The sequence below is a fragment of the Thamnophis sirtalis genome, unplaced genomic scaffold, assembly GCF_051295495.1.
Source record: "Thamnophis sirtalis isolate CommonGarterSnake01/CBP01778 unplaced genomic scaffold, rThaSir2_p1.2 scaffold_4, whole genome shotgun sequence".
Taxonomy (NCBI): domain Eukaryota; kingdom Metazoa; phylum Chordata; class Lepidosauria; order Squamata; family Natricidae; genus Thamnophis; species Thamnophis sirtalis.
The window spans coordinates 38917087-38938572 of NW_028261384.1; the positions used below are offsets into that span (position 1 = coordinate 38917087).

At 36.0% G+C, this 21486-nt stretch overlaps 1 protein-coding gene across 3 annotated transcripts in view; it reads left to right on the top strand.

Moving 5' to 3' along the window:
- ITGB8 (integrin subunit beta 8) overlaps window positions 1–6475 on the top strand; it is a 43900-nt gene extending 37425 nt beyond the window's left edge. For 2 of the 3 annotated variants that reach the window (XM_087712769.1, XM_087712770.1), the window contains exons 11-14: window positions 197–422; window positions 1675–1772; window positions 3903–4069; window positions 4155–6475. In XM_087712769.1, coding sequence (XP_087568895.1) covers window positions 197–422; window positions 1675–1772; window positions 3903–4069; window positions 4155–4271 — 608 coding nt within the window. In that variant the 3' untranslated portion in view covers window positions 4272–6475. The remainder of the gene's footprint in view (window positions 1–196; window positions 423–1674; window positions 1773–3902; window positions 4070–4154) is intronic. The other variant, XM_087712771.1, reaches the window with a different exon arrangement.
- Window positions 6476–21486: the final 15011 nt, after the last annotated feature.

Sequence of the window (21486 nt, forward strand, 5' to 3'; positions counted from 1 at the left end):
CTCATGAAAATACACTTTATGGTTTCATAATGAAGTAGGGTGACATTTGTTCTAAAGAGTCTGCCTAAAAATATAATATGGAATAACTTAATAGATTGTTCTAGCAAATAATGTAATCGGGTCTATCTATCCATCTATCTATCCATCCTTCCTTCTTTCTTTCTTTTTTTCTTTCTTTCTTGATCTGCTTTTGTAGGCAATGGAGAATGTGAAGCTGGCAAATGCAAGTGTTTTAGGGGCTGGGAAGGTGATCGCTGTCAGTGCGCCTTATCTTTGCAAAAACACTGCATGAACTCAAATGGCCAAATCTGCAGTGGAAGAGGAATTTGTGTATGTGGGAAATGCAGGTGTGCTGACCCCAACAGCTTAGGATCTTTGTGTGAATTCTGTCCTTCTTGTAGGAAAGTTTGCAATGACAAGCGGTAAGTCTGTGGTTTGGGAAATATTTGTCATTTTTAAAAAAAATATATTCTAAATCCAAATATATTAAATTCTCTATGAACTTTTTGCTTCACAAAGTAGTTTGAGTCTACTTTTTAATTTATAGGAGTTTCAGGGGAGAGAAAACATATCAATTGTCTGTAACATAGTTTTTTGGCTTTCAGGAGGGTAAATTAATTGTAATGAGGAGAAAGAAGAGGAAAGGGAGGAGAAGGTGTCTTAAATGAAATGCCTAGAGAAAATAAAATTGCCTAGAGTTGCCATTCTCATTCACTATTTACTTAAAAAAACCTTAATAGCTGTTTATCTCATAAAGTGGTCCTAGGTGGCTCAACCAATAAAAACAACAATAAAAGTAGAAGAATAAAAATGCTAATCCTTCCCACAAGACAGACCAGCCAAACTATTGACCTCCTCACTTGATTCCTATCCTAGCTAGGTGTTTCAGTTAGGTCAGCTAGGTCTCCATGGCCTTCCAGAAAGCTAAAAGAGTGACAGTCTCCCAAATCAGGTGGGAGGCTCTTCCAGAGGGCTGAGAGGGCTACAGAGAAGTTGTATGCCTCCAAAGTCCCACCAGATGACAATCTTTAGGGGAAGGGATTTGGAGTATTTTAAAAAATAAATATTTTGTTTTGCGTCAAAACACTTTTAAAAGATTGATCAGACCATCTTTTTCCAACCTTGTTTTCAAGGAGCTGAATATTCAATATTCTATCTCTTTGCCCAGACTCCTTATAGAACTGGGAAGATGTATGAATATATAAATATAATATAATACCAGTGGTGTCTGTTTCAAACTCAAAATATTGTGTACATTGTCAGAGTCCATTTAAATGAAATGGTATTGAGAAGGGCTGAGACAAAATGATGATTGTTGTATAAAGTGAACTTTGAAATATATTGTTGCAGCATAGATTCCACCTTTCCATCCAAGAATTATTGCCAAACAGGGAAATGTGGCACAATGAGCAGGCCTTCCAAGAAAGACAAAATAAATTATAATATTTCTTGTGAAGCCTTTTCTATTCACAGCTAGCTGAAATCCTTATGATTGCCTATTTGTTTTCAAACCATTTGTTTGATTAAATAGGAAATAATAATTCTTATTCTAATTGGTACTGAGACAATGAATCAATGTTCAGACTTACATCCATGGCTAATATTTTGTATTGCTATGAAGTCCAGAGACAAAAATAAAATTAAAAACCCGGTCTGCTTAATTTTGTTTTACAGCAATTGTGAATCTTGCCGACACTTCAACTCTTCACATAATACACTTGGCCAATGCAAAACCACTTGCAATTATAGAATGCATTATCTTGAAAGATCAGGTAGGCAAAAAAAAAATACCAACTGAAGTATTTATATATCAGCCTTCTTCAACCTAATTATTAAATTAGAGTTTTCATTGTTATGAGTTTTAAGAAAGATTTGTTTATGAAATATTTCTTAATCCTCAGATATGAATTTGCCTGGTGTGCAATTCCTTTTATTAGAACTCATAGTTAAAAATGGATACTGTAGATGTCTGTAAATTAATGGCTGTGGATTAATTTCCAATGGTAATCAAATTATATATTTTAGTGTTTTTCTTCTTCTGCCCTTTCTTTCACCAGCATATTGCTAAACACTTAGAATTTCCCTCCTCACATATGAATCACATTCAGTTTTCAGTTTGATTAAGAAAACTCAGAGGAATGTTTATGTATTAATGCTTTAACTGTTCTAAGACTACTACTTTTTCCTGTGGGAAGCAATATCTAATAACAGTAAAAGTAATATTGAAAAAATGTTGATTTTTACATAGTCTGAGACCTTTGAGAATTAATTTTGTTACTGGCAAAGCTGGCCAGAATAATTCAAGAAAAATTGTTCCCTCAGATCATCATTATATATTGTCATTTCTGCATAAAGGCTGTCCTTATTGCACATCCCATTGAAAGAAAATGTGAAGCTATTTTTTAACTTTTAAGACAAACTCATCTTGTTCCTTCTGGGAATTTTTTCAATGGACAAGCACCACTATAGCAGCTTATACTTCCTTAGGCAAAATATTATCTTTATGATCTTTTCAGTTCTGTTAGTGTCTGTGTATGATGGGATTCACTTGGAACTCCTAGGCCTTTCCAGAATAATAATTAAGGTGTTCACTACATTTAGACCTGCTCAGTGTTGTTGCCTTTTATGTTACCTAGGACTAAAAGAGAGTGATTGGCCCAAAGTCACCAAGTATGGTCTCATACTTGGTGACTTTGGGCCAATCACTCTCTTTTGATCCTAGGAAGAAGACAATAAGCAAACTACTCCTAAAAATCTTGCCAATACACCTACAATCACCAGGAGTCACCACTGATTTGAAAGCACAAATATAATTGTCCAGATAATGATGCACTTAGCTGACTTTAGTTAATCTCAGAATGGTAAATCCAATCTCCTTAGTATATAGATGGGGAATTTTGAAGAAAGACATTGAAAGGCACACTGCCAAATCATTTCCTTATTATTCCCTAGAAATTTCCCTTGATGTCATCAAGTCAATCATGTCTTGTCAAGTTCAATAAAACTTTATCTTATATATCAAAAACAACTCAATTACTTGTAATGGAAGAATAATTGCAGATATGGGTAACTCTCAAGAGATTCTAAAAAATGTTAGAAAATAATTGGCAGAAAGGGTGCAGGTAGAATGGAATGCAGATTTCCAATTAAAAGCTTAGTTGACTATGAAATATTTCCTTATTTTAAGATGTAAAAGAGCAGTTCTTTTGGCCATACATTTAGAGGGAATCTTTTATGTGTGTCCTTCTGCAAAGATTATAAGTTATTATATATGCTCTTTAAGATGTGCATTAACTACATTCGTTCTTACTTACAAAATCAGTAAAAAAAAATATAATAATAAGTAATTTTGTTGTTTCTCTTCTAATTTTATATAATTTTTGTGTGACCTTAAGTAGTAACTATATTTCAGCAGAAAAACAGAATATATTTCCAACAATAAATACTTCATTATCAATTTATTCATATTTATTATTAGAGAGTTCCTTTTAACATGGACAAACTTTGTTAATATAAGCTGGTTAATTAACTACTGTGTTTTCCCCAAAATAAGACAGGGACTTATTTTCTTTTGACCCTCGAAATAAGCGCTTGGCCTTATTTACGGGGAGGTCTTATTATTTTTGAGATGCAGGAGGCGGCGAGCGTGGTCATTTAATTGCTGCTGCTGTGTTGCAATATTTTTAGGGAGGACTTATTTTTTGGGAGGGCTTATTTTAGTGCATGCACTCAAAAGCCCGATTGGCCTTATTATCTGGGGAGGTCTTATTTTCAGGGAAGCAGGGTAGTTGACTTAGTAAGGTGTTTGTTTTGCAGTCGAAATATATTGTCTGGGTTTTCTCACAATATTATTGTTTTGTGAGGGTCAGTTTTTATTTTTTGCTTTTACTGTTTCATTGCAGAATGCCTTTCTGATGATCCGAGTTATTTCAGAATATTTTTCATTATATTTATAATAACGTTTTTGATTGGTTTGCTTAAAGTATGCATAATCCGTCAGATAATTGTATATTGTGACCATAGTAGAATCAAGTCTTCAGCAGGTTATAGAGTGCCTGCAGCCAAAAAGGTAACTGATGATTATTTTCTTGAACATAATTATAATGCTGGCTGTGTCTTTATAGCTTCTGACCAGCTATATTTTCTCCTTCAAGGATAAGACCTTCTTGCCTACTGTTTGTGCAAAAACAGTAACTTACCGGCGTGACAAGCCTGAAGAAATAAACATTGGCAGGAGACAAATAAATGAAGCATTCAAATGCAGCTCTTGAAGACAAGAATCTGTTTCTTCAGATCTTTTGTTTTCTTGGTTGAGAATGTTTTTTAAAATATATTTTTTAATGCTGTGGGATTTACAATTTTGAACACTGTAATTTTAAAAAAAAACTGACTTGGGAACCTAGTTGCACACTGCCTAGGTTTCAGAAAGAGCTGCTTGTTCAAAACAAAAACAAATGTGCATTAACTACTGTTTAATGTGATTAAAATACTGGTTGCAGCTAAAATGTATTTAGATTAGCATACAGTTGAGTCCCATTTAATAGTGATAGGATAACATTGGCTTACATGGAAGTGTTCTGGAACTTGGATTTTATATTGATTCTTAAGGCCATTTGGTATTGTAGCACTTTAACATAATATAACTTATTTAGTTGTGTTATAGATTATTAATTAAAACATTTGTGGTAAAAATGCACTGTTCTCACTTTAGAAGTAGCTAACATGGATGAGGATTATAATCACAAACTCCAAAATCCTGTTCTAGAAAACTGTAACTGACAGAAATAAATAAATCAAATATCCATGAGTCTTCCCATTCTGAACATTTGGGAGAGAGTGAAAGCAGGGATAAAACAAATGAATATTAAAAACTCTGTTAGAAGGTACAGTTGCTCCGTATTCTTCCAACCTTGGTGGATTGGAAGCCCAGTATTTTCTAATTGCACTAGTTTGGAAGAAAGTGAAAAAGTATGCTTTCATCCAGTTTGCTCAAAATATATGGAAATTGTCCCAAACATATTTTATACAGTAGTAATTCTCATGGAATATATTTCCATGACAATATTGCTTGCAAATGTTCAGAAGCTATTATGAGGAGTCTATTCTTCCTGGCAGGTGAGTATATCTTAGAAGGCAAAACCACATGCCTAAGGAAAGATGTCTACAGAGTAAGGTCAAAGAAGTAAGATGGCGGCATTGACAGTAAAAAAATAAAGCTTAGCCTGTTTTTTTTGCTGCATCAAGCATCAGTGTAGTCGCCATCTTTATGTATTTTTTTTTTACTATAGTCTGCAAACACCCTATTTCCAAATGAAGCACAAATCCTATGAGTCAGGAAATTGATCACTACATAATGTTTATTTACTTTCTTGTTGCATTTAGTTTGCTTCAAAGTCTTCCTAAAAATCGGTTAGATATTTTTTTCTGTAAAAGATAGGAGTAAATGTAATGAACTTTTTTAATTAAAATATTGCAGTAAAATACATCGAATTCTTCACTTGTTATGCAAAAAAATATAGTAAAGTGTTCAGTTGGAGTAATTTTTATTGGTTTTGTTCAGAAAAAGATGAGGAGGCAAATTTGCCAGATAAGAATAAATCTAGATCATGAATCTGATGGTATGATCCAAATTAAAGCTACTCAACTAAAATGAAAATTAATATATTTAAGCCCAAAATTTTATCCAAAAGCAGAGGGATTTAATTTTTGGTTAAGTGTGCAGAACATACAATAGTATTTAAAACTTGATCGTACATGAAATTCACATCTTAATACCCTGCTGATGGAATTTTTATTGGTATTCTATTGGTGTGTTATACCGATAGCAATTTCCAGGCAAATTTGAATATCTGAAAATATGCACATATCCTGTACATTATTTTTATTTTTTTATTTTAACAGAACTACGAAATTGGACATATGCTCTGTTAATGCTTAAATTGCACAACTGCAAAACAAATTTTATTACTGGAAAAATAAAATCTGTGGTTTTATTTGGATTGTCGTTAGGTCCCTATTTTGCACACTCAAAAAAAGGTACTAAGTGTTAAAATATTTTGTCTAGTACAATATCTAGAATTTCTGATCAGGCTTTTCTACAGTTTCCTATATAGATACAATTAAACTAAACCTAACTGAAAATGTATATTTTTTAGTGTTTTCTGATGCTTTTATATAATGTGTACTGTTCTGTTTTCCTTTTTTAAGCAAAAAAGGGTGAATCAGTTGTGCTTTTGTGGATTTAGATTTTACTATGTAGATTCTTTCTAGGAAAGAAATATGCAGAGAATAATATCTTATCAAATTAATAATTTTAAGAAGTTGAATTCCTATTCTGTTTTACTAAATATTTTGTAGTGTCTGTGACTAACTCTTGTTTCCATTTATTTATTGATTTGTCACATTAGTATATTGTGAGAAAGTCTATTTTTCTATGAAAGGTACAATAGTTGAACATTAAATTACTACTAGATAATACAGTCTCAATTATTGTCTCTAATCAATGTTTGAAGCTTGTTATTTTTATTTAACAATAAAATTTCAATTAAATAAAACAAAAAAGCACCAAGTTTGACATCCTACATGTTCTAGTATCAACCATAGTTTGACAGAAATAAAATCAGTAACATTTTGATTTTTATGGACAAAAACAGAATCCAAAAATGAGGAACACTTGATCCACTTTTCCCAACAATGTCTCCCAAAATGTCCATCAGCATTTTTATTCAGGGCTTTTTCTACTCTCCACTAAATATCTGAATTTTGGTCCATTATCAGAACAGAACCTTCCAGAACCAGAGCAAAACATGTAACTACCCCAAACCTAAGGTGACCAGACGTACCGATTTCAGCGTAACAAGCACGCTTTATAACAATTTTTCCCTCTGCCTTTTAAAAAAGTCCCGATTTTCTGGCTTCATGTTGAAAGCCCAGTGGATTTGCTTAAGAAATCCTAACCGGGGCAAGACAAAAGACACCCTGTCTAATCCCTCTCTCTGTCTCAGTACTTTCATTGAAGATATTAAAACGTTAAAGCAACAAAACGGACCTTCCCCCCCCCCACCGTGCCACTTTTACTCACTTTTATAATTAAAAAATGATCTAGTACCATAGAACTGCAGGAAATGGCTAGAGAGGGAAGCGACTGTTACTTCCTGGATTTTCCCAAGGGAAGGGGCACGGAGGTTGGAGGACTCCTCCAAAATGGTGGGAAAGTTTCTTTGAAAAATATTGACTTGGAGTTTCTGCCTGCTGGTAAGTGTGCATTTTAAAATAATGTAGGTTTTTTAAAATGTGCAGTTGCTGTTTTTTTATTCAAAACAATATGTGTAACACTATGATGTGCCATGGAAAAATCATTAAAAAAACCTGAAAGAACAAAGGGTTTTTTTAGGGTATTTTCCTGATCAAAACTATAATTGTTTCTGCATGACACCCTTAATCACAAATACCCAACTTCATTTATTCATACACTTCATTCTAAATAGTTTTATTTCCTTTATTGTATGTGATTACTCAAGTCCAAAAACTGAGTTAATTGGATAAACTCAGCTCAGCTCCACAATTTACTAAATATACAGTTACAGGAATTTCATGTATAGTATTCTGTCTCTTAGGGTTTATTGAACATAGGAGAATAATATGAGAGGGATTTGATGTAAAATAAGCTCTTTTAATGAATTCAAAATCAACGCAGCAGGGAGTGAATATAATATACACTTTAACAATATTTTTTTTCTTTTAGCCATCAAATACTGCAGCAAGTGTGTTAGTAATAATAGCAAGACAGGCATAGGATTTTCCAGCCAGGTTAATTTTACTTTTTTTATGGTTTTGATGTTGTATTTAATTTTATCTGTATTAGAAACTTATGAAGGCTGTGCAACATTTTGAGGTGATATAGAGTATGTAAAGGCATGAATACAGTAGAACCTCTGGTCACAACTATAATTCGTTCCATAACTTTGGTCGCAAACTGATTTGGTCATGAATCAAACCTAATTTTGGAAATTTGGCGCTTATAAAAAAAATGGTGCAGAAGGGAAATCAGCAGCGGGGGGTGTGTGTGAATATTTTGGTCAGAACTGTTCGTGACCAGAGGTTCTACTGTATAACATCTTCACTTAAGACTCAAGATTCACTTAAGATATAACATCTTCACTTAAGATTCACTTAAGAACTGTGGCAAGAAAGGTGGTATAGTGACCAAAGTTACAATGGCATTGAAAAAAGTGACTGATGACCATTTTTCACACTTAGCGACCATTTTCACACTTAGCGACCGTTGCAGCATCCTCATGGTCACGCGATCAAAATTTTGATGTTTGGCAACAGATTCGTATTTATGATGGTTTCAGTGTCCTTTTGACAAAGTCAAATGGGGAAACCAGATTCACTTACGTTACTAACTTATCAGCTGCATTTATTCACTTAAGAACTGTGGCAAGAAAGGTGGTATAATGGGCTTAGTGACCAAAGTTACAATGGCATTGAAAAAAGTGACTGATGACCATTTTTCACACTAACGACCATTTTCACACTTAGCGACCATTGCAGCATCCTCATGGTCACGTGATCAAAATTTGGATGTTTGGCAACAGTTACAATTTATATTTGTAAATTGTAGTTATGTTGAAATAAAAAAAAACATTACAATACTATTTTTGCGTTGTATGAAAATTTTTGTTGCTCCGTATAAAAATTTTAATCAACACCTCCCCCCCCCCCGGTCAAAGATGTTCCTCTTTACCAATCTGAAAATCTGGTCACCTTAGCCAAACCACCTGTTGGATACATGGATGTTTTGTACATTAAATATTTTGCAACATCTGGGTATGCTTCTTAAAAAAATATTCATTGTGATAACATTTGTTTTTATTTTTTTAACTATTTTAAAACCCTAGTCACCAACAACCTCAGTGTTGCACTTCAGTTTGTTATATATCTCTTGAATTCTGCTTGTCATGAGATCTTAAGACATTAAGCTGAATTAAGGTTCTTAAGCAAGCACAAAGCTTTCTTTTCTACTGTTACATAATTGAAAGATCTCTTCCAAGCCTTCTTGCTTGACTGCAACCCAGAAAAATTAGATTGCAGTTTTGAGGCCAGAGAATCTTTTAGATACATCTATTTTCTGATTATACATGTAGATTTTATGGATTAAACTTTGTGATTTATAACAAGTATTCTGCGTATTTTTAAAAGGGCTATATCTTAAAGGAAAATATTTGCAATTTAAGGGTCTTTAATTTAAAGAAACTGAAGATACATAGAAATATAAATAAGAGTACCAAGTGTGTGCACCTTCTGATATGATATGAGAGATTGTTTAATCTGTCGATCAAAGAATTACACCACCTCATTCCCACCCATTATCCCATTGACTACGACAAAGAATATGACATTATTACATTACTATTTATAACTATTATGAAATATGGCTTTCAACTGAACTTAAACTGTTAGTCTGTTGACATACATTTAACTCTATGTAGACTGTATGTATTGGTGACTAGATCTATTTTATTGAAGGTGAGCTGTTGAACACTTTTTTAAAAAAAAAAAACCTTTTTTAAAAAATTGCCATTCCTCTCTGAGAAATTCCATTATAGGAACCTTTTTCCTCCTCCTTTTTAACTAATAATTTCTTCATTGAAGAGTTGTTTATTCTTCCGTACCTGAAATATATCTCTTGAAAATATGAGTCATGCACGTAAGGCTTGTCAGGCACAAAAGACCAAGTGTAAACATGAAGCTCCAATTGAACTTTATTTCTCATGCCCATGCTCACGAATCTTCTCAACTAACAGCACCATTTTGGTGCTAAGTAAAAGTTAATGAAATTACAGGGAGTTTGGATTTAACAGATTCTAGGCTGATTCATCTTTTAACTCCATTCCCCAGATTCTGCTACTCCTCTTCCAAGTTTGTCTCAAATTGTCCATTGTCTTAAACATCTGACAAGTCATGTTTGTGACTATTTATTAAGCCTATTTCCCACCTTTGCTATAGCAAGTTAAGCAATATATACTAATCCTTTGATCATTTTTATTTTTTAACTTCACAATTTTGTGAAGTAGAGTGACCTGATTGATAGCAATTCATAATGGTATCCACAGCATGTTCAAAATAGTTAAGATGGCAACCATGATAATGTGATATTTAATCATTGTTTTCTGTATCACACGTTTGCTGGTAAATTGCCATACTTGAGAGTATACTGTATGCTTTAACCACAACACCACATTGCTTGGGGTGTGATGTTTGAATTTTACCAGGATGTCAGTGGCCTGGAAATGAGAATGTTTTTAAGATGAACAATCATTTCTAAACTTAATAATATCTATACATGAAAATGCTCAGATCCCTGTGTAGTTTATAGCAACCAGTAAACTAAATAGGCATCTCATCCTGGGCAATCAAGGATACTAATTTTCTACTAATTTTAGTAAAAGTTATTTCTATAGGATTTATCTATCAAATATTTTATTTTTATTCTATATATTTACAGCTAAGACGAATAATAAAATGGTGAAGCTTAATTTTTCTCACATTTAGTCATTACTCGGAGGAGAGCCTTCTCTATTGCGGCTCCGACACTATGGAACAATCTCCCCGTGGAGATTCGTACCCTCACCACCGTCCAGGCCTTCCGCACAGCCCTCAAGAACTGGCTAGCCCGTCAGGCCTGGGGATAAGTCTACTTTCGCCCCCCCCCCCCGAATGCTGAGTGAATGTTGAGTTTTACTGCTTAATTTACTTTTGTTCACATTTCTTTTTGTATTGTCCTACACTCCCTTTCCTCTTTGATTGTAAGCCGCCCTGAGTCCCCTCAGGGAAAAGGGCGGCCTATAAATGTCCAATAAATACCTAAAAATAAAAAAATACCTAAAAATTACATACATGTATCACTTTATTCTGAGGGTAAATTTTAAAGAGAAACCTGAATGAAATCTGAATTATTATCCCTGGGTTTTGCCAAGCATTTTTTTTTGTCAAGTATTTTTGTGGCTAGTAAAACTACACAGAACTACTGTCTTTCCACTGAGACTTATTACAACAACGTTCACCTAGAATCACTTATTTTTTTTCTTTTTTACATACCTGTTTATGTACATCTGTTGGTTTTGATGTTCATGAAAGGGAAACAATACAATAAGCTTAAAATGCCATTACTCCTTTTTGAAGACCTTAGATGGGGGTGTCAAACTCACATCATGGCAGCATCATGTGATGTATCAGGAGTTTTTCCCCTTTGCTAAACTGGGTGTGGGTGTGACCAGCACGTGATGGGCCGGGAGTTTGACAGCCCTGGTTTAGAAAATAGGCTTCCTTTGGATGGTTTTGTGGACCATAATACCAAATGGAACTATTTCACTTGCTCCTAAGACTTGATGCTGTAAATAATTTCATGAAATGTATTTTTGTCCACCATTCTTGTCTCAATGTAAATGAAGTCTCTAAATCTGATACAACCTGTAGGAATGAGATTCATTTTCTCCTTTCTTTTTATATCAGTCCTTTCTCTTCTATATTCACTTTGTCCCAGACCTAGACAATGTTGTCATAAACTCTGTGTTTCTAATAAGTTTATTTACACTGAATAGAAACAAGGAAAATATCCCATAACATCCATATCTAGTATCTTCTCTAGAGATTGTTGGAGAAAGTTATGCATTAGAATATTTTCTACTTGCAGCCCCATCTGACTGTTCAACACCTTGATTTCTCTCAATGGCCAGAACAACACTGAAACTGGTTACTGTGTTTCTGCCTGAACATTTCCCATGTCTGGACAGCATCATTTCAGATAATACAAAAGGATTCTTTAGTATGGCATGTTCAGAGATATTCCCACTCTGGCCAGCCTCAGATATTGTCCATATCATTCTTACTAGCAAGATTCTGTTAAAATTATCTCATTTGTGTATTAGATTGAAGCCAGAAAAGATTATGGATCTGAAATTTTTCTTAGAAGTTTGATGTAAAATCATAAACATTTCAGAGACTGGTCTCTATCTGTTCCTGTATTAGAAGAGACATCTAGGATCAGCTACCCATTCATTAATTTATCTTATTATAATTGTTTACTTGTAAATTAAAGAGGGGCAGCGCTAATGCATAATATTTTAAGGCCAAATCTGATTTTTATCCAAGAAACAAACTTTTTATGAATTATTTATTTTCCCCAAAGCACAGGAGATCCATATTCCTAAAGGTGGGAGCATTCACAAAACAGGCATGTGACCAGATCTGGGTTTTTACTTCTTTAAGAGACTCACAATAATGTGCCTAGTAACAATCTTATTTGGGGGAACAGATATTCTAAACCTCCTTTTTTTTAACAGATACTTACAACTTTCAGAGATATTCCCATTTTCTTTTTTAAAAAAATACAGTTTTATTGATTTTCTACTATTACATTTAACTAGTGCTTAATAAACATCATGTTGTCTGTGTTGTTTTGTTTGCTTAACAATTCAAACTGTTAAGAGATATTCCCACTTTCGGCACATGTAGTTCATCTGGCTTTGGGAGCTTTAGGAAAAAGAATAATAATAGATAATTGAATATTATTTGAATACTATTGTCAATGCAATAACTCAAATTAACTAACAACTTAAAGTGGTATATGAATTAAGCAAGACCTCTTCAAAGACAAAAAAAGTATCATTACCCAATTAATGTTGATTTTCTTAGTTAGATTGTCATACTAACTGTAGAGCTTAATATTGCAGAATCAAATATGCAAGCAGAGATTAACAAGGCCCAAATGATCAATGGAATTCTTCTGAAGGCTGATCTAGTTATATAATGAAAGCCCATATATGTTTATACATCTGAAATCTGAACCAATTTATACTGTTTTTATGTATAACATTACCTACGAAGCAATGGCAAATAGAAGTTCAAATGTGCCTCTAAGAATGTGGTTCAAATGATTATTTAATTTGCGTAAATTATCAGTGCTAATCTAAGCTTCTAAACTTCCTGGAACAGGAAGATAATGAAATGTATATCTAAGAATTTTCCCTGATTAGAATACTCAACTTTCTGTCTATTCCATTAAAAAAAATTATGATTATTCCTGGGAAGTTTGTGGTGGAGATGAAAAGTCCAAGAAAGGGGCAAGGGTATTGTAATTTGAATAGCTACCCTTTTTGGCTATGACTTATTCAACCTGATATGAATGTGATTGTTGAACAGACAAACACAGTCCAAAACTGACCTGTTCAGTTCTAAACGAGTATATTTTGTTTAAATTATGAATGACATTGGGGATGTCATATTTGAAAAATTAAGAGAGATTGGAATCCTTTGTTTCATTTCATTCAAAGATATGCAATCTGCTAGGCATAGGCCTGCATCCTGGAGACACAGCTGACCATGCAAAGTGGCATTCAATGAACCAAAAAGCAGAGCCTGCACTTGCAGGAGTGTGCTAGGGAGGAGGAGGAGGCTTGGTTTCATTCATTTCAAAGAAGCAAGCTCAGCTCAAACTGGTTTAAAGAGCAACTATGCCATCTCGTGGTAGTAGAGATTGCTGCCTATAAATTCAGTGCAATGGATATGCTGTTTGTGCTCATAACAGCCCTCAGGGATCATTTGGGGTGAATATTATTGCATGGGACATATTACAAGAACTTGCTTTCATGTTGCATTTGTGTTGTCAGATAAGAAGACAAAGCAGAATAATTTTATATGTGACCAAAAACTTCTAAGTATCTAGAATAACCTTGCCCAACTCAATGCTCTCTGGAAGTGTTTGACCTAACATTCAACCTCCAGAATTTCAAATCAGCTGGCTAGGAATTATGTTGTAATGAAACACACAGATAGGGCACACTATTAGGAAAGATAGGGCACACTATTAGAATTAGTGGACCATTTTAGGTATGCACAATGTTCTGTCATCCTGATAAGATTTTGTTTAGTTCAGCTATGTTTTTAAGTGTAGAGCTACAGTAAACCATTTATCAATACCATTTCACAGCTGTTATTGCCTTAGAGCCAAGGCTGCAATATTCAGATCTTAAAAGTTTCCTTCTACCACACTAAGTCTCATTCTGCTGAAGAAGTGTAATTCTAGCTTAGTAATTAGGAACCCTAATTGCCAGGGGCACCCTAATCCTAACATGGCATGGTTTCTAAGTTTCAACAACCTTAAGATGCATGAACCTTAATATCAAGGAGACCAAGGAGCTTACAGTGGACTATAGAAGGAATAGATCAGACATCCAGCCCTTGGTTATCAATGGAGACCAAGCGGAGCAAGTGGCTAGTTTAGGGTGACCAGATGTCCCGCATTTGGCAGGCCAGGCATGCTTTTTCATAATTTTTCCCGTGTCCCGGGCCGTTCTCAAAAGATCCCACTTTTTAATTTTGGTGCCTTCTTCGATCGATCGCTCCCCCACCCATCCGCTGCCGCTCGCATGGGTGGGGTAGTGTAGCGAGTGAGCGGGCGGATGGGCGGGGGAGCGAGCTTGCCTTTCCAGCCCCACTTCTACCCGGACAAGCCATGGGAAAGCCTCCGCCTCTCCGAAAAGAGCCATCTGTGTGTGTGGCCCTCGGCGGGATCTGAAAGCGGTGCCTTTCCGCCAAAGCATCTCTCGCGCACTTCGGGACCGGGGAGCTAGGCGAGCGCAATGGCCGGAGACTCCTCCGCGGGACCCCTTCCGGCTCCGTCTGCTTCCCAGCCTGTCCCAGCTCTCCTGGCTCCCGGGGCCGCCGCTTCTCCGAACTCACCCAAAGAGAGTAAGTGACGAGCATGGGCGGGATAGCATAGCGAGTGAGCGGGCGGATGGCAGTGGGATAGCTGCCAAAAGCCTTCCTGCCCACCACTGGCTGCACTGCAGCTGACTTGTCCCGGGCGGGCTGGAAGGCTTTGGGCATCCGGGTGGGAAGAGCCATGAGCGGATGGTCGTGGGATCGCCGCCCGGGAGCCGCCAGCCTTCCTGCCCAACACTACTCTCCCCGGACTTGTTTTCATGAGCGCGGGGCGACTGACGGTAGTTTGCACCGGCAAAGGGAATAGAGAGAGGCGGCGGCGAAGCTACCTTTTGCGGGGAGAGCAGGAGCTTGGCCAACCGTGGAAAGGTGCCCTGGGGCTGGGATCCAAGGCGCGCTTAACTGGGTGAGGAACTTGTGCAGACCCGCCGGGGCGTGGGAACTGAGGAAAAGAATAGAGAGGGGGGCGTGTGGAGAAGCCCCAGGGCACCTTTCCACGGTGAAGGAGCAGAAGTGGGAGGAACGAAGCTCGGAGAAGCCAGGGAAAAGATGTAACCCCCCAAAAAAACTTCCCGCATGGGTTAAAGTAGAGCCTCGGGATGCCTTCATATGGAATCTCCCCCCTTCCTCTTGGCTTTGACCTAGGGAGATCCCAGCCGCTCCTGCCACCCAGCTGGAAAGAGGAAAACCGCGGGGTTGGGGAGAATCAGTGAGCCGGAGAAGGCTGTGGGTGTCTCCGCCATACACTCAGGCACCAGCCCTGCTGCTGCTGTTGCTACTGGGTGGGAGCGCAGGGGCGGCGTCCAGCCAACCTGCTGGAAGCCTGGCAACTGACAATGGCAATCTGTCTTGCTTTCCCACTCCACTCCTCTTTCCCAACGCAAAGGTAGAGAGATAAGGCAGAAGAATGGAGGGCAGCCAATGCCTCGACCGACAAGAGGCATGTCCTCCGCACCCTTAAAATCCCCATTTCCTCCCCCCTCCAGGGGAAGGATACTATAAAATCCCCATTCCCTCCCCACTCCAGGGGTAGGATACTGCAAAATCCCCATTTCCTCCCCCCTCCAGGGGAAGGATACTATAAAATCCCCATTCCCTCCCCACTCCAGGGGTAGGATACTGCAAAATCCCCATTTCCTCCCCCCTCCAGGGGAAGGATACTATAAAATCCCCATTTCCTCAATGTGACCACTGTCTGTGATCCGGTTCATGATGGAAGGAGGCAGGAAAGCATGGGGCACCGGAGAGCTCACCCAACTGTATTTCTTCCGTTAATTTATCCATTTCGGCACAGTCCATAATTTTTCTGTATAATTTTTCTGTATAAAATTTTTAATCAAACCCCCCCCCCCCCGGTCAAAGGTGTCCCTCTTTACCAATCTGAAAATCTGGTGTGGGGTGTATAATCATAACAACATTTTTTCCCTTGGGAGTCAAGGACATCTAGCCAGTATCTGGGAAGGTGTGACTAGAAGTTAACTGAACGATTGCTTAATTGGGCCATGTGATGCAGATGTGAATTCTGAGGAATGAACTTTGATTTTACTTTGGGTGGGGAAAACATGGGGCTTTCAGATTCAGGTTTTTCCCAAATGTGCCAATATGACACCTCTAAAAAATTTATACTTTAAGGAAGATGCCTGCCTCGGAGTTTTAATTCTATTGGGGTGTTACTTGGGACCCTGATAAAAAGACAACTTGACCTGGGACACTTACATTGCAGCACTGGTCAAAAGGGTCCAACAGAGATAATACTACATGAGACTTCTCAGGAAACAATAACGGAATGAAAAATTGCTGGTGATCTTCTACTGCTGCACCATAGAGAGTATTTTAAGTTACTGCACCTCTCTATGGTTTGCCAGTTGCATAGTGGCAGATAGGACAGTGCTCCAGAGGGTTAACCTCATTGCCCAGAGGATCATTGGTTGGTGTCTCCTCTCTTTGGAAGAGCTTTATAGCTCCTGCTGCCTTATGAAAGTTCAGGACATTCTTAAAGATCCATCTCATCCTGGGCACCCTTTTTTTGAACTATTCCCATCTGGCAGACAGTACAGACAAATAAAACAAGGACAAATAGGCTGAAAAAACAGCTATTCCAGAGCAGTAACTGTTGAATTCTACTGTATAATGCAATATTAATGCAATACCAGGGGTTTTCAATTTAATTGTACAGAATGTGAAGGATGTATGTTTTTATATGTATCATGTACACTGAAGATGGCATTTAATTTCATTGTATGTGCAATGACAATAAAGTCAACATAAACTTAAAGTTAAATACTACAATCCCAAATCTTTAATCTCTATCCACACTGACACCAAACACCACCAGTTTGATTGGAGCAACATAAAATCAGTGCTCATGCTACCACATGCTACATCCGTGAGTTCATTGAAGCCTGGCATTCCACAGCAATTTCATCAACAGACACATTGACCTAAAACCAGCCTATGAACCTTTCAAAATCCAAATCAACTGCACAGCCGAGAGACAGTACTAACCATGTTTCAATATCTAAAGAGCTGCCACAAAGAATAGGGGCAATCTATTCTCCAAAGCCCTGAAGCAGGACAAAAAGTCATGGATGGAAACTAATCAAAGAGAAAACCATACTAGAACCAAGGAGAAATTTCCTGATAGTTAAAACAATGTCAGAGAATAACTTTGCTCCAAAAGTTGTGGTTGAAAACAGAAGACATTTTAAGAAAATAATAGATAACCATTTGTTGAAATGATATACGGTCTCCTGCTTAAGCAGCGGATTAGATTAGAAGACTTCCAAGGTACCTTCTAACTCTGTTATTCTGTTATTGTTATCTGACAATTGTCTAGTCCTTTCCTCTTTCCCAGGGTTATTCTCGTTATAACACCCATTAGGTATATTTGCTTGATATCCAGCAAGGGATGGGAAGGAGGGGAATTGGAAAGTTCTCTAAGGTAACCATAACATCCTCTGAAAGAAGCAAGAAACGCAAGCAATTATTCAGTAGGTCTTTAATATGGAAGCATTGAAAATGGAAATGGGTTTTAATTAACACTTTAAGGAAAAGGGGTAAAATACTGTAAAGTAATTAAATGTACATGGAAATGTTATTTGTGACATTGTGAATACTTTCATAGGTATAGAAATCTGATACAGAGTGAGAATTATTGGTTGATCATCAATATTCTATTATGAATCTGTATTTTTTCTTTAAATGCAATGTAAAATATACAACATAAATAGAAATTATATTAAGGTTGTAATGTTTATCAGATATGCTGTATGTCAACTTACGCAATCCCTAAACATGTTTGGAATTATAGGTTCTTATTGTCTGTCAGGCGCCACATTGGGAAAGGCTGGTTATGGCATAGTAATTTTCATTCTGTAATGATCTTTCATTCTCATAATCAATATATATATTTATTGCTTTAACTTATGTTCACCCCGATGAATAAAGGTAATATGCTGAAGAAGTTGTTCCAGCTTTATCTGGCATTAGTTCACTGCAGAAGGAATTCAAAATGTGTTGCCTCATCACCTCATTCTGCAATAAGATGAGATAATTTTAAGGGCATTAAATATTTAATTTAGAAAACCTGTTTGGTTTAATGATTAAGACATTAGGCTAGAAATTTGGATATCCCATACTTAAGCACAAAATCAAGAGGGTGCCACCTTGAGCCAATCATTCTTAGCCCTAAGAAGCAGACAATGGCAAACCACTTCTGATATCTTGGCAAGAAAACTTCAGGGACAAGAAAAGGAATCATACAAAAAAATAAGAGCCAAACAATTTGCATTTGCCAATGGTGATCCTGCCAATAATTAATCTGTGTGTACTTTTTATAATTACATACTTTAAATTTAGCAACGTGATAGTGATGGATTGTTAATATTAATCTTGGCTGATCTCAAAAATAATAATAATAATAATAAGGGTCATACTTCACTAATATTCGGTTGGGAGAATAGCAGTGTAGACTAAACTAAGAAGTAAAAAATACATTTCAAAAGAGGATATTACAAAAGGAATCTATGAGGTCACCATGAGGTGATTTTGAATCTTTCCCTTAGGAGCCTATTCCAGGTTTACAGCCCAATTTTCATACGTTGAAACTCATATTGCCTATTTCCAATTCTAGAGAGAGCTTCATAGCCATAGCTTCATAACGTTCTATTATGGAACATTATTATCACCTGGAATCCAAGCTACTGATCTTAACTACATCATAACTTTTGTTCATTTAAACTGATAAATATCAAATTACTTAATTTTGGCTGGATTATGCTTTCAATCTAGTCAATTTCCCTCCAAAAAAATGTAAATTTTTTAATGCTCATATCTAAAAAAGGTGATTTTTATCTCTTGTTTAGTATCTGAGATAAGTGAATATCTCAACATTAGGATTTTGTAGATCAGAATAATTAATCCTTGCAAATTTCTCCCTGTTTAGTGGAATAAATCACTTGTATGGAAGTGTTTTAACACTACCATACCAACACAACAACAGTGTTTTATTTTTTAGTCACTAACGCTAAAATATTGCTCTCACTTGGGCTGGAGCTCTTTCCTGAATATCCAAAGGTTTTTTCTAAAAAAAAAACAACAATGGTAGACAATTATATAAAATGATTGTAGTATATGTCACTATATATGCAAACAAAGACCTCAGCTACTTTAATTTTTTTTCACATTTTCCATAACACACATATTATGTGATTATTTAGAAATTTTGTGACTATATAAAATCCTGATATGGCAAGAAGAAATTTAAGAAGATTAAAATTTAAAAGGAAGTATTACAAAACTCTGTAGAGGTTATTTCACCTTTGTGACAGATAAAAGATAGAACGATAAAGGAAAGTAACACTGACCTTACAATGAACATATATATTTGCTAGGGGTTAGTTACATCATTGGTATGATTTACACTGAAAAACAGGTTAGATCAGTTTCTCAAACTTCAGAATGTAAGTTTTCTGTAAATAATTTCTGTGTATTAGTAAATGACTGTGAATTAATAACAGCCCTTCCTCAAAAGGAAGATTAGATGGAGAGAGAGAAAAAACCTTGTCACCTACCCCTTTTACCACATTATCAGCAAGCCAACCATTCTATTTTATAAACAAAGTAATGTTGGTTTATTTCATCCCCTGCTGATGAAATCATTAATAGAAGGCATTAATAGAATGACTGTCAGTATCATTTGTAATAACTGAATTTCTCAAATACAAGAATACGGAGAGTCCTTAACTTACAACTGTTCATTTATTGGGTGTTCAAAGTTACAATGGCATTGAAAAAAATATCATGCTTTCAAAGATTATTATTCATATTTATATTCTTATATTTGTATTTTTCACACTTACAACCATTGCAGCATCAATGGTCACATGATCATGTGATCATAATCACAAAATTCAAACATTTGGTAATTTATGACACTCACAGTGTCCTGAGGTCTTTGTGAATTTCTGGCAAGCCAAGTCAATGGAGAAACCAGATTCACTTAACAACTGTGTTACTAGCTTAAGAACTGCAGTGATTCACTTAACAACTGTGGCAAGAAAGGTTGTAAAATGGAGCAAAACTCATTTTACACTGAGTTTTAGCTGACTTATTTAGCATCAGAAATTCTGGGCTCAATTGTGGTATAAGTAGAGGATTACCTGTAGTTAATCTCTTCTGGACAGAAATAAGAATATGCTGCTTTTTCTATTTTCATGTAAGGATTTTTCCTTACATGAAAATAGAATGTGAATTTAAAACACTTCAATAAAATCAGAATCAGGAAATAATAGTAATATCCTATCTAGGGATGAAATCAATTTACCTTCTCTACCAGTTCGCCAATATGAGCGCACGCAGAGCATCAAAAACAGGACGTGATGATGCCTAGGTAAGTGGGAGGATTCTACAGCTGCCACCGCTACCTGTCTGCCTGAACTGGATAGAGATGGCTGAATTTCACCACTGATCTGATCCCACAATGCTAGGAATTCATACACACACACACACAGATTGTTTTATTATAGTTTCTTTTTTAAAAATTTAATAAACAAAAGCCCAAAAGTATTGGCTGCTAAGTTAGCTCAGAAGTATTGGGTTGCTAAGTTATCACGCTAAGCTGTGATTTAACCACATTGTTTACTGACTTAAAAACTAGCCAAAGCATATTTAGTGTGATTGGCCAACCTCCAAGAAGATCTATCTATCTATCTATCTATCTATCTATCTATCTATCTATCTATCTATCTATCTATCTATCTATCTATCTATCTATCTATCTATCTATCTATCTATCTATCTATCTATCTATCTACCTACCTACCTACCTACCTACCTACCTACCTACCTACCTACCTACATATCATCCTATCCTATCCTTCTTTGCACATCTATTATTATATTTGAGAATTTCAGTTATTACAAGTGGATTGATTATGAACTTAGGTATGGGATAAAAAAAACAACAGTAGCATATCAAGAAACCTCACGTAAGTCATGATTCTGTGAATGAGAATCATGACACGTGTTCTTTCCTAGCATACTACTGTTGTATACCAAACCCTGCTGAGCCAATGCTGCAGTCTGAACATATTGTCCTAAAATGGTTATACATTGACTCCATTCACTATAATAAAAAATGATTCTACATCCCTTTATCTTTTTCTCTACTTAAGTGTTTATAGTTTGTAATTCTTCATATCCTGTATTCTATCATTTAATTAACTATTTATTGCAGCAATTTGTAATCCATTTAAATTT